At 39.1% G+C, this 18750-nt stretch overlaps 1 protein-coding gene across 1 annotated transcript in view; it reads right to left on the reverse strand.

The window, feature by feature from the left end:
• GFRA1 (GDNF family receptor alpha 1) overlaps positions 1-18750 on the reverse strand; it is a 136231-nt gene that overhangs the window by 13339 nt on the left and 104142 nt on the right. Inside the window, exon 7 of the mRNA XM_014250501.2 lies at positions 16270-16448. Within this exon, the coding sequence (XP_014105976.1) occupies positions 16270-16448 (179 nt within the window). The remainder of the gene's footprint in view (positions 1-16269; positions 16449-18750) is intronic.

Consider the following 18750-nt stretch of genomic DNA (forward strand, 5'->3'; position numbering starts at 1 on the left):
CTTTGTGCTCAAATATGTACTGGGAAAACACACACAGGGGTTTTTTTTTGCAGCATTCCCCTTATCCCTCAACATTAATAAATTCTTGCTGGATTTGAGGACTTAAGCATGAGAAACAATAAACACAGAGCAACCTTAAAGCAGGAAAGTTTGTTTTCTGGCCAGGAAAAAGAAGGTCTATAGGAATCCTGTGGAAGAGAGGCTGGAACAAAGGTAGGTCCTTGTACTACAGCTGGCTTTCCAGCTCTGGAGGAGCACCAAGGAGGGAGCACTGCCCATGGATGGGCAGATGGAGCCAGGTGGGCTGGGAACAGCATCTCCTTCCCACACTGCAGAGGAACAATGAATCAAATCAGCTCTGGTCTAACAGACACTGCAGACACTTGGGGCTACTGATGGATGCAGATGGAAACACTCACAGATAGCAGCAAACACCACTTCAGAAAGCTAAGAAATGGGCAGAAGCACTGATAAAGTCTGATATGGATAGAGGGAAAACTCCCTTCAAGTTCTTCGATTTGCAAATTGTTAGAAAATTTGACTGAAGGGGTAAGAACTGAAAGTAATCCTCCCAAAATGAGCTGAAGAGTGTGGAAGGAAGGGAAGATGACCTATATTATATTAATTATTGCTGGACCATTCCCAGATCCTTATGTTAATAAACATGAGACCTCATTAAGCTCCATCTCTCACTGCACTTATATGGCCGGGATAACATGGCACAAAAATTGCCTAACAGCAATCTTAAAGGTTTTATAAAAAACAGATCCTATCAGAAACACCAAACTGATCAAACAGCTTACAAGGACCAGACACAGAGATCTTCAAATATTTATTCCAAGCAATTAGTTTCCCAGTGAGCACAGCACAAAATATGACACCCAGCCAAGACAACTGAGCTGACTTACCTTTCATGGCAGTACAGTAACTTGCTAACGATTTTGTTTTTGTGTTCAGTCATTCATTTAGCTGAGTAAAATGAATTTCTATAGTCCCAGATTCTTCCTTCCTATTTTTAGGGGATATTATGCAATTCTCCTAATATGGTCTTTTTATGGATTTGCCACAAGCAAATATTTTTGCATTAAGAAGGGCAGAGGAGGAAACAGAATACTAAAAAGCAGAGACTGAGTAAGTTTTATTAGGTTAATATCTCAACATCTTGGGCTGCCTAGGTTGTTGGGTTTTTTTCTCTAGTTATAAAACTAAACACCCATGTAATCCAAAATGGAGTTGTTTTGGATTTTATTATTAAAATGCATTTCCCAAGTGATTCACCACAGAGATCAACCCAGAGCCATGGACAGACAGCAGGCACAGGTGGCATCTGGCTGCTGCACACTGAACAGCACCTGAAGAAAAACAGCAGGAACATGAAGCCATTGCAGTCCCAGTTAAAAGACAAACTCAGCTTTTAATTTTGAGGAAAGGTAAGTAATTGAGCCACTAAAGATCCCACAACACTCCTCCAGGCTGGCGTGTGTGGCCTCACGTGTCCGAGCACACGAACGATGCTGTTCATTTTGGCAGCAGGTGACGTTGCTGGCTCCTGGATTGGGCTGTGATGCACTGGAGTGTGGTGGGAACACCCCAGAGCAGCTGTCAGCCACGGTACTGTGGGAACACAGCAGCTCAGCCACAACAGCACGGTGTCCTGTGCTGAGGAGCCTCGAGGAGGGGCACCACACCTACGAGGCTTCTCCAGCACTGCCAGGTGTGCTGGGCAGCAGGTGCTCCAGGGCAGGCAGAATTCCCTGGGCCTGCTCCTGGCTGGAGTCTCCTCACTGCAGCCACACTCCAGGACAGCAGGCAGGACCAGGGAGCCTCCACAGGCAGAAGCAGAGCTGCAGGAGGGCAGGGATGCTCAGCGCATCGCTCGGCCTCGTGAGACTCTCTGTTCGGAGCTCTGGGAGGTGCAGGGGATGGAGCAAACCAGGTCAGGCGCTGCCTCTGTGCTCCAGCAGCAGGACCAGGGGTGCTGCTCTGTGCCTCTGCAGCTGGAAGGGAAGATCAGGCAAGCTTGCTTGAACACCAGTCTGCACAGGGCCCTGAGCGCTGAGCACGACAGGAAGCTTCCCCTGGTGCCAAGCCAACCTTGAGCAACCGGTATTACTGCTGGTTTTCTGAGCACTGCGCTCGCTCATGAATTTTAAAAGGGAAGGCAAAGGAATGACCACGAACATCTGCTTTTTGTTAAGGCCTAAAAATGTTCAGGACTTCCTTTTACCAATACGTGTATGCATTGTGAGTACTGGCATGGTTTCACAGAGGAACAAAACACAGAAAGCCTTAAAAGGGTGAAAACACTTCAGGTAAAAAGTGACTCTTCCTGCAGTTACAGAGAGGCAAAAGCAAAGGCTACAATAAAGAAGCAGTGAAGTTACCTTGCACAGAAAGGCACCCCAGAGTCTTGCTCTCCCTGCCTCTGTTGAGTTTGCAGACTTCAAGCCCAACGTATTAATTTCCACAGTAGTGTGGTGGTGTACCCAAGTCCCACTAAATCATGACATGATTCAGAGGGTAGTTCTTTTCTTTTAAAATAATCCACTTTTTAACAGCTGTGATTTGGATTAATTAGTGAATTTTGCATTTTTGGCACAATCTGCTCTCCAGAAGTGCCACTGAAATAAAAAATTAAAGCATTCACTCCCTGCTCTTATCCTGTAGCTGAATTTTGCAGGTGCACAGATGCATCCTCAGAACTGGCTGGGCTGCAATTGTAGTGAACTTGCTGCAGTACTTGTCTCAGTTCTTTTCTAGCACTGACAATACCATTTAGAATAAAAATACAGAAAACTCTTTCAGACTGTGGAATCAAATCTAGCAAGGTAAGTATCTTAATAAAAAAAACAACCCAGGTTATGGTGTATTGTGGCTTTGATAGGCAGCTATTCCTCAAGAATTCAGCTAGAACCACACACATAACATGAAAATTTTCACCCAAATAATTAATGTTTTGGATCTTTTTTAATATGAAATGTAAGACAACTTCAACTTTAAATACAGCTGCTAGCAATGTCTATGACAAGCTAGTTTTATTTTCATTAGAATAAAAGCATTTAGAAGTCTGTAAAAAGGTGTTCAAATTCACTACTACCCACTTAATAAATTCTGATGGCATTTTAATTTCTAAAAATAAAGTGAATTAGTATCACACAATTTGGATTATTGGCATTTTATTTTCTAAGACAAGCATATTTTTCAACAGATTTAAGTCATGACTGGAAAAAAAAATCCAATTGGTCTCATCCACAGACCTCCATTAGCTAAGCTAGACCTTGGTTTGTCCTGTCAGCTTCCTAAATATTATTAAAAGGCCCCTGCAAAATGGATCTTAAAACTCAATACTTGTGAGAGACTTTGATGTAGCATCCAACATTCATTCTCCCCTTGCTGAAGTGAGTGAAGGAGAGAAAAATCACCCCTTCTCAGAAATGCTATCAGTGAAGCCCTGACAGTAATTCTCTTTAATGGGCTATCCTACAGTGGACCATACTTTAATGGATGGCATTAGAGTGGCCTCCCTCATATCCCTGATTTACACATGAATGATGCTCTCACAAACAGCCACACTGTAATTAATGAAGCTATTCCAAAAAGCCCAGAAACTCTTGTAAGAAATCTCTGCAGAATCATGACATTATTTGAAAGGTGCCTTATTTTTACTGCCCCCATCCCACCACACCAACGGGAATTTTTCCACTTGCCAGGCAGTACCAACTGGAAATCAACAGCAACTTCCTAATATCACCTGCAAATATGGCCTGAAATTTGAGAAGAAGAATGGAGGATTTTTTTCCATGACTGAAACAATTTCTTAGACACAAAAAAGTACTGTGAATGTTAGATGTCTAACAATTATAACCCTACTAAAACAAAACTGTGCCTATAATGACTAGATTATGCAAATAATTACCGTATTATGCAAAACTGTATTCATAGGATATAATCCTTCTTTGTTTCATCCCACAAGTTCTTCACAGAAGGACAGAAGGCTCAAAATTATGTTTACACTTAATAAGCTGGAAAATAAAAACAGATGAATGCTAATAATGTCAGTAATGCAGATCAACATCACTTTGGGTGTATTTTGAAATGTTTCCATACTCAACTGGAAGTAGGTTTAGAAGCTGAGTAGTTTGCCTACTTTTTGAAGCGTCGTATTGTGGCAGACTGGATAGTTCAGGGAATTATTAATGGGACATACAGACTTAAATTCCAATGTAGCTTGTTTAATCTAGCTCAGGTCAATACTGACAACTATTCTGCAGTAGTTTTGAAATGAGGAGGTGGTTCTGAAGCACTTCTTCTCTTCAGAGGACACGTTCAATGCACGAAAGTGGCACTAATTTGTACCTCAGGCAGTGCACTTCATCAGAGACTGAGGAATTAATGGGGTATGGGTTTATAATGTCGCAAAGCACACAGGATGCTTTCCTATGCCCTTCACTTCCCTTTCTGTGAGATGAGCTGCTCTGTTAAAAAGGGACAGTCCTCCAGATTTTTCCAAATCTACTGCAAACCCTACAAGAAAAATCTTGAAGGTGCCTTGGAACTCAAGAGAGAGATTATAAGGTTTTTCCTAGAAAAACATCTTAGGAGCTCTATCTGAAGAGAATCTTGACTGATGATGGTTGGCAGCAAATATTTCCCTGAGTGCATAATGGTTTTATTAATAGTTCTGGACTGAGCTGAAGCAAGTAGAAAACAGACCAAGTGAGGGGTGTTTTTTGTGATCCACCTACTCAGATGCATCTAATCCCTCACTAGCATCAGCTTTGTCTTCCTAGCAAGTTTCATTGTCAAAACATTGCCATTAAGTATCTAGACAGGAAGCATTAAAAAGAAAATACAGCTGTGTGTGTGCCAACCATAGCAGCAATCTGGCTTATTGTGTTAGTCCTGCCTACAGATCAGAGGGTGGGAAGTCACAAGGATGACAGCATGGACAGAAACGAGGGATGGGTGTGATGGAGACGGTACCTACTGTATATTAACTTATGCTATTGTCTATGGACACCAGTGCTGATACTGCACTACTGAGCTGTCCCAGTCAGAAGTGAATTAAATGGGCTTAAGAGATGCCTTGTTCAGTGGCCAACACAGGCTAAGCCTCTCTAGTGTCTGAGAGCAGCATCCTTAGAAGGGATTTGTGATTTCACTGTGCTGCTGCTGTTCAGTGACTGCACGAGACATCCCACTGCTGAGATGCTGTGCACAGATGAATGGAACTGCACTCCAGCAGGCCCTGCACAGAACAAAGGGCAGCAGATGATGAACGAGGACCTGCAGAGCACATATGAGCAGATGTGTCTCGCTGGCATGGGGACTATGTGGAGCTGAAGCTTTGCCAGTTGCTCTCTTCAAACGTCCATGGAACACCAGAGTCCAGTCCCCTGTTACAGGGACATAAGCCAGCACCACTGGCATTTCAGGGCTGTCCCTGGGACATGAACCCAGCTCAGCTCCCAGAGAGCAGAGCTCTCTCTCTCTCTGAGGGCACTTACCAAAGAGCTGCACTGATACTAAATATAACATCAGCCACCAGCCTGAAGGTGAAAAGCCTCTGCCTAATTAATTATTCCTAAGTATTCTCATTAAGCTGCTCTCTGGGTATAGACAGAGCATGTTTTTTATCTAAACCTGTTTAGTTGTGCCTATAACAATCTGAATTTCTTCTCTGCATACACCCATGACTGAGTCCTTAGGAATAATCAGGAAATCTTAATCAAAATTAACAGGGGCTGGGTGAACTCTTGATGAGAGCAGAATTCTGCACACAGTTGCAAGAATTTCTCAAAGTCCAAAACCACTATGAAAAAAAGGGATAATTATTTTCTACTGAATTTCCATTTGGATTCTGAAGCTGTACACAAGCAGCCAGGTCCCTGCAGGAACAGACCCCTGAATTCCCCCTGAGAACCAGACAATTGTAGTGGGTATGTGACTGAGGTGTGCAGAACAGCCCTCCAACACAGAAATCAGTAGAGACCAACCAAGATACATGCAACTGTTAATGCACTACTTTTACTACAGAAGCTAAGCTTTTGTAAAAACCATACTGAACACTGTTCATCAGAACAGCTCTGATCAAACCATTTTTTTTTTTTACATTTGTGCAGGCACAAATTTAGGAATGGGTTTCCACAGATTCTTGCAACTGCTTTGCTTTCATTTGTGCACACCTGATTTATATGCCCATTTATCCAACTCTCTGCAAAAATTAGGTACTTAGGGCTGCAGGTAGCTTTTAGAGCCTGCCTGGTACCTGTCTTACCTACCATGCACATAAAAAATTCAAACGCACACATTTTAAATCTGAGGACGAATTCAGAACATCCAAATGTTTAGGGTCATGTGGTAATGTATAACTTGCCTTGAATCAGAGGTTTCTTGAGGCTTCTGAAAATGTCAGTCTGGAAAACTATAGCACCATGTAATGCAGTATTTACTAAATTACTGCCTGAATACCTAATTCAGTTTTAAGAAAGACATGAGGGAGGATAATCCTATAATTCTTTACAAAACATGCTGAGTGAACCTATGAAAAATATTTTATGTTATGCACGTCAGTCTGTTTACCTGTGACTCATAAAAAGACTTAAACATGCAGGAGGGCTTAACCCAAGGTGGGATTATTAGGGCAAGTTCACTGATTGGGAACAGGATTTGGTGTGAAATAGTCAGGCTCTCCTCCAAAGTACTGACTAAAATAAACATTTTGAACTCCTATTGATTTTGATGGCAAGGAACAGAAATAGGTGACAGTGTCTCATGTTCTGGAACTCAACAGTAAATTGAAAAATACTGTAGGAGTAGATGGTTTGAGGCCACATAAAGATTTATTATTCAGGTAAGACAGCTGATTAGGAGTCATGGGGATAAAAATGTAGGATATAAAAGGTGTGATTTATTCCAAATATTTGATTACTAATGTACAGTGAAGACTGTAAGTAAAATGAGCAGACAGGGTAAAAACAGAGCAAGAATTTTTCTTCAGGTGTTTTGTTAACATTATTATTATTATTATTATTATTATTATTATTATTATTATTAATTTTAGCTCTTCAACATTGTACTATTTGTGCAGCTATGCTGCCTCATCAGCAATGTATGGGTTAGGATGATTACTTATTATTGCATTCTGACTTCCACTGGGCTTCTTTATATTTCATATGGTGGTGGTAACACAGAATAAACTATTCCTAAAATGTCTTCTTTATTCCTGAAATTATTTTGATCATATCTGCCACATGGCAACTGAGAGTCTGGGCAATTTATTTTTTTAGAATGTTAAGTCTCTGGGTTACACACAAATATCAAATAATGGTGTGCATACATGTAAGGGGTAATGGATAATTACAATGTGCACTTAAGGATAATTCCAATATACACAACTGTGGAGTTATTCCCTTTTTACAAGTGTATAAACAAAAGCAGAATTTGATTAGGTCGTGTGATTGCCTCTTTAAAAATCAAATGACTTTATATGCATGAACACACTTCAGGTACTTGGGTTTGCTGTTGGCAGAGGAAGGCAATGTATCCTCCTTAATCAAGGATAGGGAAACATGGTTGTTTCAGACATTTTACCCAAATCAAAATGCAGACTTACTCCACTCTCAGTTGCACCTCAGCATGGCCATAACCCCCCTCTGCCCTTCTCCACTGTGCCTTCTGGGGCAGCCCAGCCAGTGATGGCATGGAGACTACCCCAGGACCATACAGGCTCAACATCCTTCCAGCTCAGTCTGGTGCAGATTTTGGTGGTTTTCCCCTTGAATCTGCATTTAGCCATTAAATCACGAGAAGAAATATAGAAAAATAATATAAGTAAGTTTCATAGCAGATTAAGTCTATGAGGCTGAGTGTCCAAACATTACAGAATGGATGCAAGGAGAAAAGACAAAGCAACCCAAATCAAAAGGAAAGAAAACAAAGAAACACCACACAAAAAGGAAAAACAACAAACCAAACCAACCAAACAAAAACAGACAGGAAAAGGATGGAATGAAGACTAATGGCTAACTGGAGGTGAGGTTTCAGATATTTCAGGTGTAGATATGCCAGTGAGTGTAAGACCATGAACTCTGACACTTTTCTCTAGGATTAGACAAAATAAGATCAACCACTTGTCCCAAAAAAGAACACAGGTTTGCTGTGCTCTAGGAAATAGACAGCTCATCTATGGAAACAACATGCTGTTCATTAAGATAGTGTTCAGTAGTGTCTGCAAGCCTTCAAGAGCCACCAAGGGTGACTATAAAATGAGTAAATGAGAAAGTTATAGCACATGTGAATGCAGTTCCCATCTGTGAGCTCTCCTCTACCCACTCATTTACCCAAGGAGCCAGAAATCTCAGGGAACAACACTTTCCTGAAAAGACTCTGGGGCAGGCAGCCCCACACCCCTATTCCAGGATCCAGGAACATTTCTCCCACCTCTGGGGATTTCAGGGAATATAACCAGAGAAAAGGCAAACCCCTTGATCCTGCACCAGGACTGTGCACAACTCATCAGGGTCCCTCTCTGTTAGTGAGCTCCAGGGAACGAGGAGGAGGTTGCACAACAAATTGCTGCCCTGCTCCCCGAAACTCTCACCCCCTGTGCATCATCCCCCTCCAAGACAGAGAAGGCAGGTAATTCATAAAACTCTATGCATTTGTGACTAAAATGCTCCACTTTCCAGAATTATTCAGCCTCCACACTGTCATTTGTCCTAAGCCATCATACTACAAAACAAAATTGTCAATACCACTTCAATAAAAGTGTTTAAAAGTACATTTCAATTATAGAATCCTTCAGCTCACCTAGGAAAGAACAATTCTTTGCAAAAATGGTGGAACTGATAAAGATTTTATTTGTTAAATTTTGATCTATTCTGGCAACTGCTGAGCTATTTTCATACCTTAGCAAGAAAACATCTCTCTATTGACAACTGTATTCATTATCTGATGTAGCACCAGTCTTTCACTTTGGTTTCCCTCATGGATCTCTGTGGATATATTTTTTTTTGAGGATAACCTAGTGCATTAACACTGTTTATAAAAGTATTTATTGTTTATGAAGCACTCAAATACACTATGTGGTTTTCAGAACAAATAGAGACTATAAGGTGATAGCTGCACTCAAGTTAACAGCAATTAGTTGGGTTTTTAAGGCCAAGAGCACCTTTTCATTATGAGTTTCTGGAATAATTAGTATGATGGTATTTTGGTGTATAATAAGGACTCCTTGAAAGCTATTCCTGGTTAAAAAAAAATAAAAATATTCAAGATTTCAAGGCTTCTGCTTTTGATTTCTGTTCCGTTAGAAACCTGGTGGCACAATCACTTTTGTCTACTTTTGCTTGGTAACAGGGTCAGCCTGCTGGCATAACCAGAGCTTCTTTCACTCCAGCAAGTACAGATGGGAGCAGAGCCATAACTGAAACCTAATATTTGCTAATAGCAAACAATATGTCTTAAACAAAACACTTTGTCAGGTCCCATAAAGGCACAATATATTCTGAACTCTCCTTCCAAAGACAATATGATTAAACATGTACCATCACAATGCAATGACCTAGAATTTTTATTGGTAGTAGTTATGCCTTAAAATTAATTTATAATACTGTACTCCTTTTTATGGCTGTTTTTTGCAGACTATAGTGTGCTATCTGTTTTAAAAGGGAAATACATGATGGACTAGGTATTTGATTGAGAACTAGAGTTGGCTGACATTAGGAGTACCTTCAATATGATGAAGAACCACATAAAGTAATAACAAGGGCTATGAATAGTTTGATTTGGCTTATCTGATGTGATCCAATTTTCCGATTCTGGTTTATCCTAGCACTTTGTATTTTTGTGGTATTCTTATAAGAGGATACTCATGTGAAACATAGAAACAACTGTGGCTTAGGGGAACACTGCAAATGCAAATCTGCTTTTAGTAGCAACAATTTGTAAAATTCTTTCTGAGGATAAAACCTGTAATCTGCCCATAGAAATTTCAATTTTCTGTAAAAGTGTGTAGCACATTTTCATAAAGATGTATTTTCGTAAGTCATTAAATTAGTTTTTAGTAACCTCATACTCATTTTCAATTGAACAATTATTAAACTATAAAACAAAATTGCACAATTCCTAAAACTGTAGTCTGGAATTTTACAGTCTGCTATAAAGTGCTGTATTATTATAATACACTAAAGATGCTCAGACTATTAAATTATTTCTTTTAAATGAACCATAAAATATTTTATCATTGATGAAATAATTCTGAAGTACTATGCTCTTCAGCAGTATACATGCACAATATTTTGGTCTCATGAAAAGCATGCTAATCAAAAAACCACAATTTAAACTATAATATGCAACATAAACTATGTCACTGTCTTTCAGGAACAGGAGTTTATTACACCCAACTTCAAACATTAAAAATCAGAGTACTGATCATTAAATATAAGGTCCAGTCTTACACAGAGATCTCCACACCAAAGAGACTGAGTGTTGAGCACTGGTGATAGCAACAGAGATGTGATGACTTTCCTGTGTTAAAGTGTTAGCCAGTATTTCACTCCACAAATCATGACTGATCTTGTAAGGGGGCCTGATGTTCAACTAAGCCTGGTAAATGAGAACAATTTTTTCCTGACTACTGATGGCTGATGTCTCATAGCAACACTGACAGCGATATGATGCGTCTGAGCTATTGGGCTTGATCCTTGGCTCCATCCTCACACTGCTCCTCTCTGCTCAAAAGGGAGGCAAAGAACTCCCTGTACTTAGAAATTCATCAGCTGTATGAATCACATCTTCAACTTCAGCAGGATTTCACCAAACCTGAAAACAACCTATCTTGTGTGGTCCTGAAATTCTTTGGCGAAGATGGCGAAAAGCTCAGTGTGGCTCCGAGTGGGAGCACCTGTGTGACCACGCACGTGTGTAGGTTCCCTGCAAACCTGCCCACAGCACTGGGATCCACTGTTTGCACAGCAAGCCTTGTCCTGGGGCTGCCTTCCTGCCCAAGAACACCAGGATTTCCACACAGACTGAAAACACCAACATGTCTCCATTACAGTCCCCTCAGCTCCTCTGGATCTTGCAGGAGTCCCGCAATAAATGACTGCAGTCTCAGGGAATTCTACGCCCACACTTTTTGAGGACCCACTCCAGCATGGTGCTGAAGAAAACAAGGATTAACCTCACTGAAACCAGTGTCAATGAAATCAATGGACAAAGCAGTATCTGTTGGGGAAAAACAGAATTTCAGTGCTCCCCAAATTAGAAGTATAAGATTAAAGAGGAAACTTTAAGTTAGCCCTGGCCATCAGATCTTAATCTGTATACACAAAACACTCAAGACTTCTTTAGGTACAAGGGAATTGCCACTGAAGCAAATTAAAGACATTGCTTTTTTAGCAGAAAAGCTGCCAATAGGTGGTCTCTAAATCACTTGTATCAGCAGGCTGACCCCATTATGTCAGCTAATCCTGGAAGTACAGGAGGTAGATTGAAATCTTTTCATAGAAAACACTGTCTTTTTTTTTTTTTTTTTTTTTGAACTCTTTTCTTTTGGTTCTGGTACAACATTGAGAGTCTTATATTGTTGTTCATCTTTTTCCTCAGACTGTATCTTTCTCTGTAGTTGCAATGCCCAGAGGAAGAGCTCCAAGCAGGACTTTTCCAAGGGATGGAGCAGGCAGGACATTTGAAAAATCAGTGCTGTTTATCACAAAAAGAAGAAAGAAGTTCATGGGCCGTGTGAAGGGATGGGGGAAAGAGGGTGCCAGGTGTATGGCTGAGTTAATATTGGTGCTCAGGGCATAAAACAAGCTTTGTCTCTACATCCATCTCAGCAGTTGTGCCATTCCCTCACCTCCACACTGCCTGTGCTTCCTGCTTATGCTCACCCACCACCCAATTACCAGCCCCTGGAGATCCACACCTGCTGTGTCCTGATCCTCAGCATGCTACACTGGAGCTTTCAGCCCTCTCCAAACATCTACATAATGCTTTCCAATAATGATATTTAGCACCTGGGAAGCAACATTAAGCAATTACAGAGGGTACTTAAACCACCAGCTTAGCAGCTCCCTGCACAGGGCTAAAGGTCTGCACAGACAGATCTACGTGGCAAAAGCAGAGTAATTTTCAGTCTGAGTCACATTTAACTCCTGCTCTCCTCAGAGTACTGTGAGCCCTCTCTCCTGTTTTTCTCCTAGGATTCACCAACACTTTTTAAAATCACAAGTATTACGTGAATTTGTGGAAGAGGAGCTTGAATTATGACCCACATCTGCTATAAACACTCACTAATCTTACATGCAAATAGAAATAATTGACATATTTAAGTATCCAGATTTCTCTTCTCCTGTGTTCCCCACAAAATGTTTGGTATTTTCAATTTCTACCTCATAGTTTTTAAATTTTGCTGCTGCAAGCATGACACTTAATACTGGACTTGTCTTCAGTCCCAAGGGCCATGTATCTCAATTATATCTGTCCATTGCTACATTCTTCAAAAGCACAAAATCCTTAATTTCTCTTTGCATCCTGAACATCCAGAGCAAGAGCAAGACATAAGAAATATGGGAAAACAAACTATAGAGCTAGCTAGCAAGACTGATGCATAAATTTGCTTAAATGTCCTTAACCGTCTTGACTTCCACAATTTTTGGTTTTTTTGCAAAACATCCTTTAAGATATCATAGACAATCCAGTGTGAAAGTCAGTTTTTTATTTATCTCTGCGATGACCCAGGAACAACTGGTCTAATCTATCACTCGAGGTTCATTTCATTATCATTTTTCAGGTCTGTCCATCTCTCCTAAATGCAAAGGCAACCTTTTTTTGAAGAATATATGGTGTGAGTACACATCCAAACTCATTCTTTTGTCCCTTTCAAATAATCCAACATGATGGTTCAGGCAGTGGGGGCAGAACATGAGACTGGAAGACCAGAACCATTTTTGACTGGCATATTGAATGCAAGTAATGACTGAAAATGAAGGATTAACATGTATGTCAGTTAAATAGAAAACATTAGAGTTAAGCTACCAAGAAAAAAAAAATAGGGTTGGCAATTACTTAATAAAATCTGCCTTTATAAGGAACATGCCGTTGGGATTAATCTCCCTTTTTGTTCACAATATTTTATGTTATTTTTATGTGGTGCTGAGAATCCTTTGCAAGATGTCAAGCACTTCAAATACACTTAAATTTAGCATTTTGTATAAACCTAACTACTATTAACTGTGTTTAGCAAATTCTGTTAGAAGTCAGGTTGGTAAAAAGAGTTTAGAGGATTCTTGACAAAGTTGAGCATCTTCCTGGCAAAGATAGAATGCTAATTGAGGGACAGAAAAAAAGAGTATCTTACACAATCTGTGCATAAGTAAACATAAAGTAAGCAGATATCAGAAATAAACTTTCTGCTGAATCAATCTGAAATAAGAAAATATCCCATAATAGGATTCTCATAGCAATGAGAAGTTCAAATAAAGAACAACTTCTAAAAAGCATCACTAAAATAAACATTATTTTAAAGTCCAAATCTTCAACACGATTTTGAAATAAATATTGAGTATAGGTAAACAAAGTGTATCACATATTTTCTTTAAGCATTCACCACCTTTCCAATTCCCAGGTTTGCTTGTGCAGGAGAACATGGCACAGAGACAAAACCTGCTCTTCATATGACCATTCTCAACAAGGCAGAAAGAAATGTATCAAAAATTGCTCAGCCAGTGGTGCTCCTGGCAGACTGGGTTGGTGCCCCGTGTTTTACAGCCCTAGGAGATTGGTATTTGCACATTTCTGTGGCTGTATTATACTAATCAATCACTTCCTGCTCTTTCTTCCCTTGCTGTATTTATTTCAATGGCAATTTATACTAATCAATCACTTCCTGCTCCTTCTTCCTTCATAGTATTTTTAAACCCACTAACTAGAATATGCAGCCCTGTTGCATCTCAATGACCACTTCCTTAGCCCCTCTCTGCCATTGTCTTTTTGTGCCGAGACTGATGCTTGTAATTTGACTTTTCACAGCATTCAGGCTATACTGCCTTTTAGAAACCTTTCAGCTCAGCTGTTAAGCATATAAAAAAGCTTTTGGCTGCACTAGTTCATGTTTTGAAAATACTACAAAGGCATATTTTCATGGGAGGAGAGGCTTGGAATGAATACCCTTCTCCAAGTGCAATATGAATACCAGCTCTTTTATAAAATTTGCATTAGGGTTTAAATTTCACTTGCAAAGTGGCACCATACTGTCCAAAAAACATAGGTTTCTTTTTAAAAAACTGTGGGCTTGTTTTGGCTCTGTTGGTAAGTTACTTTTTGAAAAATGCATTAAAATATTAGAGCTTTGTTCTTTGTGCTTCAGTTCTGACAGAAGGAAGTGGTAGGCATAGAATATTGTACTTCACAGGAATAAAACTGCTTGGTTCACATAACTTTGGTGACCTTTTAGTGCAGACTTTATCTACAATAGTTTCTACCAAACAGCAGAAATCATTTATGTAAAGGAACCTATTTTCCCTACAGACCTTTACTTCTTGTGCCAAGTACATCAGGGGGTACACTTGAAGTCACAGCAGAGCTTTAAACCAGAGCTGATAAAACTCATGTGGGATGTGACTTCAAAATGCCAGGGTAACAGAAGGAAGGACGGGGAAGAATTTAAGTCATTTTCAAACCACAGGAACATCTATTCAGGCTTAAGGAACATTTGCAAATTGAAGTGAATCCAATGGGATTTGTGATCATTTGCCATTTCTTCAGTTCTTTATTTATTATGTGTACTTTGGTAGCATCTGGAGGCCTTACTCTACAGGGGGCTGTACAAACACTGAAGGAAAATGTGATCTCTCCCATAACACAACTTTTTAATATAACATGAAGTGACTCAATAACATCCCATCAAGGTCTTGTTCTAAATGCAAGATATTCCAAGTTTCCAAGGTTTAAAAGGCTGTGTTTCTTTCAGCATGTTCTATTTGGCTAAATTACTATTGCAAATAGCAATATAAGCCTCCAACTATCTCTCTTATCAATAACTTACAAAGCTCAAATAATAATGAATGCACAGATGTGAAAAACAGAATTAAAACAGAAGGATCTAAACTCAGCACCATCTATCATTAACCCCCCTATATTTTGTGACTCTGTAATGTCCTTTATGTTGATGCAGATACAATTTTCCAATGCAAAATAAATGCAGGAACTGGAAAAGGATGAAGGAGAGAGAGAGCGGTGCAAGAAAAATCAAGAAGCAAAACATATTTCTCAGAGATAAAATATTTCTGGTTCAGTGCATATGGAACTATTTAATGTTAAGAAAACAAAATGATTTTTTTTACAGGGAACTGAAAAATCAATGCTTTAACAGTGAAATCCTGAAAAGTTTATCTTAATATCAGCTGAGACCTTAAAGCTTGGACACTTACATTTGTGTCACATAGCAATTTTCCTTCTGTAAAGACAAAAATAAACAGGACAAGCTGATCTATCCCTGCCTGACCTAATTTTGCATTTAAACCATCAGAAATTTTTATAGCCTGATTCTAATCTGGCCTAAGAATGTTTTCATTTTACACTTCCTGCTACCTTTTTCCTGCCTTGATTTTACCATTGTCTGCTGCCCAAGTCCTTCAGTCTTTCAAAGAGCTGCAAGAACTGTCTTCATCAAGTGGTGAGCCTTTAAATCCAGAATCAATGATCCACTATCAATAGCCTAATTTAAGTGTCACAGAAAATGACTACAGCCATTGGCCAGAATTACATCATGACCTCAACCTCAGTTCAGGAGAGTGACTGGGTCAAAATAGTTTTATCTGTGTCCAGCTTCCTCAACACGTAGCTCTAATACCCAGACCTACCCAGCCAAAAAACCTTCTTGAGTTTAATGCCAATAATATGAGAAAGAAGGCAGCAGGATATGCTAGCTCACATTAAGGGTTCCCTCTGAATTAGGAGTACTCAAGGGATTAATTTAATCTGACATATCCTGGCAGGATTTGGAGAGTGCCACATTCGCATTCAAACCTGCGATAAGAAATTAAATACCATCCCCTCCTTCTGAGACAGAGAGGCATTAAAGTCCACTTTGAGATATGCAAGTTTCTGATTTAAAGTGAGTGTCTGATAGCTCACAACACACACAGTTTCTAACTCCAGCATGGGAATAAACAGATATTCTAATTTAGGCAGTGGGAGAACACTGGACAGGTATCTGTGAAAAACTTTCATTTATGCACAACAAGAAGTACAAAACTCTCTTACCTGCAGGTTTGCACATGCTGGTGCATCATTGTGGGAGGGTATTTCGTTGTTGGTGGTCTCTGACCCTGTGTTTTTAAGTCTGGAAGCTGTTGTAGTTGTGGCTGTAGTGGTCTGTACTGGTAAAATTGGCTGCCAGACGTTCACATCAGTGCCATTTCCGAAGGCCTGAATTGCATTTTCTGTGAAAATAAATTACAGGCAATTTTCTATTTCTAAAAAAAAAAGGCAAAAAGCAGAACTGAGTTGTTTTTTATTGCCATTATTATTATTATTACATTTCAAATGCGTATTTATAGAAACTCAATTTTATGCTGAAAAATGTGTGTTATTTTTAAAACTATCAGAAAGATGAACCGAAAATCTGGGGTCACACAATCATTTGGTGCAGCCTCTTCTTTGTAATGTTTCCAGTAATTCTTGACAGAAGCTTTAGGACTTACCATAATCATATTTGTTACCATCCAAAAGACTCAAAAAATTTACTTTCAAGATTTAAAATACAGTTTGAATGTCATCTCCTAATTCAGGAAGGTGAAGTTACAGAGCAAACTAAAAACAGAGAACAGGATAAATATTTATTTCTACAGCTTGTTGTAGTAAAACTAATATGCCTATAACTACAAAATAGTTTAACTAAGGCAATCTTTTTCTTACCATTTTCAATCAAAATCTGCATAATTGGGTGAGGGAAACATGGTTAAACCAAAAGTTTGGAATATAAAAGTTAAAAAGCTTATCACAGTTTCACAGGATTAAAGAGTGTGTTTATAGCAAGAGTAAATTGGTTGGAGTTTTTTATAAACAAATAGAAAAACAGTTCTTAATCAGGTCTCTGGGGATTGAACAAGGATTTGGGGATTTCTTATTTCAAATTCTTTGTACAAGAAATCAAACAATTTCACTGGGGACTAATATGTGGAAGTTATTAACACTTCTTCTCAGTGGCATTCCTTGCCTTATAAAATAATTTAAATGTAATTTTCTTCTGAAAAAAGATGTATTTTATTCTGATATTAGTTCTCAGAACTTCAACATGCAAAGAGAACTTGAAAAAGCACCAAAATGAGCTGCATTAATGGAGACAAAGTGGGAAGAGGGAAATGATAAGTTTTCTTGTGTTTCCCTGAATAAGTCAATATAAAAAGCAGTATTTCCTAAAATCACAGTAACTCTTTGTTTCCACTGCTGTTGCAAGAACGGTCACAGAAATACCTGCAGTCCTTCCAGTTTTCAAAGTAACAAGTGGCCTTTACAATTATTCTTCTTCAATTATTTCATACAATACATACTTGATGATCCTTAGGAGCCTCTTCCAACCTGAGATATTTTATGATTCTATGACAGAATCACAGAATTGTTTGGGTTGAAGGAACCTCTCAAGGTCTTCTAGTCCAACCTCCTGCAATAAGCAAGTTCAACTAGATCATTGCTGAAAATGCCCCAAATATCGGGTTTATCTTCAATTTTGAAGGGGAAATATCCTAAAAAACTAGCAAGACTAGCAAGAAATTCCTAGTTTCTAACTACCATAGAAAAAGAGGTTTTTGTATTGTGTAAAAGAAGCAGGAAGTATTTTAATGACATTTTCTCCAGGCAGCGGAAGGCTCACTAATGAAAATAAAAATTCATAAAAATTCCTCTTCTATGTGAGAGACAAAACTTTGTATAAAGTCTCGAAACACCTTTAATTTCTTCCTGAAGAAGACATTATCCTGCAGCTAGGATGACATAATTTGTCTCACAGTAACCTCCAATGTCTTTGATTTGTCTTCATTAATGCTTTTGTACTGATGGCAAAAGAAAGGACAAGGAATCGCTCTGTCTTTATGTTCCAAAAGGAACCTGTAACACTCTAGAAATTAATACATTCACAAATGAATAAAAAATGAGGTATTGCAATGGATATAAATGGCAACAGCCATTAGGCCTGAAGAAGGTCTGATAGCATATTGTTAAATTCTACCCCTCGTAAAGTTTGAACTATTTTCTCTCTTTTTTTTTTTTTTTTTGTTAAATGATCTTGAGTAATTGATTCATTCTTCCAAAGCTTAATAAATAGTGTATCACAGAGCAACTCAGGTTTTTGTGCACAGAACTCCGTGTTTCACTGCAATGCTGCCTCTTGAGAAGCTACCAGTGGGATTTTCAGACCCTGAAAATACTGAACCCTGCACTACCATCAGCTCAAGTCTGTAGGGCTGGATGCGCCACTCTGGATCACTGAGCTCATTTACTGTTTTTGAGAAAAGCAATGATGTCTGCTTCTTGGCATAAACTCATGAACTATGACTTTTAGAACCACCTTTACCCTAAAAACTCCTGCTGGAAGTGCTATTTCTTAACTTTAGTCTGATGGTTAAAAACTTTCCAATTTCAAAGCTATGTATGGCCAATATCTGCCTTTTTGATCTTATGCCAACACTGTCCTGCAGGTGAAGCAATCCCTTCCCCTCGCTGGGCTTGCCCCACTAATGCAATTTC

Source organism: Pseudopodoces humilis, chromosome 9 (genome assembly GCF_049639895.1).
Source record: "Pseudopodoces humilis isolate 2021_Gansu_Grassland_sample_001 chromosome 9, ASM4963989v1, whole genome shotgun sequence".
In the NCBI taxonomy this organism is placed as follows: Eukaryota; Metazoa; Chordata; class Aves; order Passeriformes; family Paridae; genus Pseudopodoces; species Pseudopodoces humilis.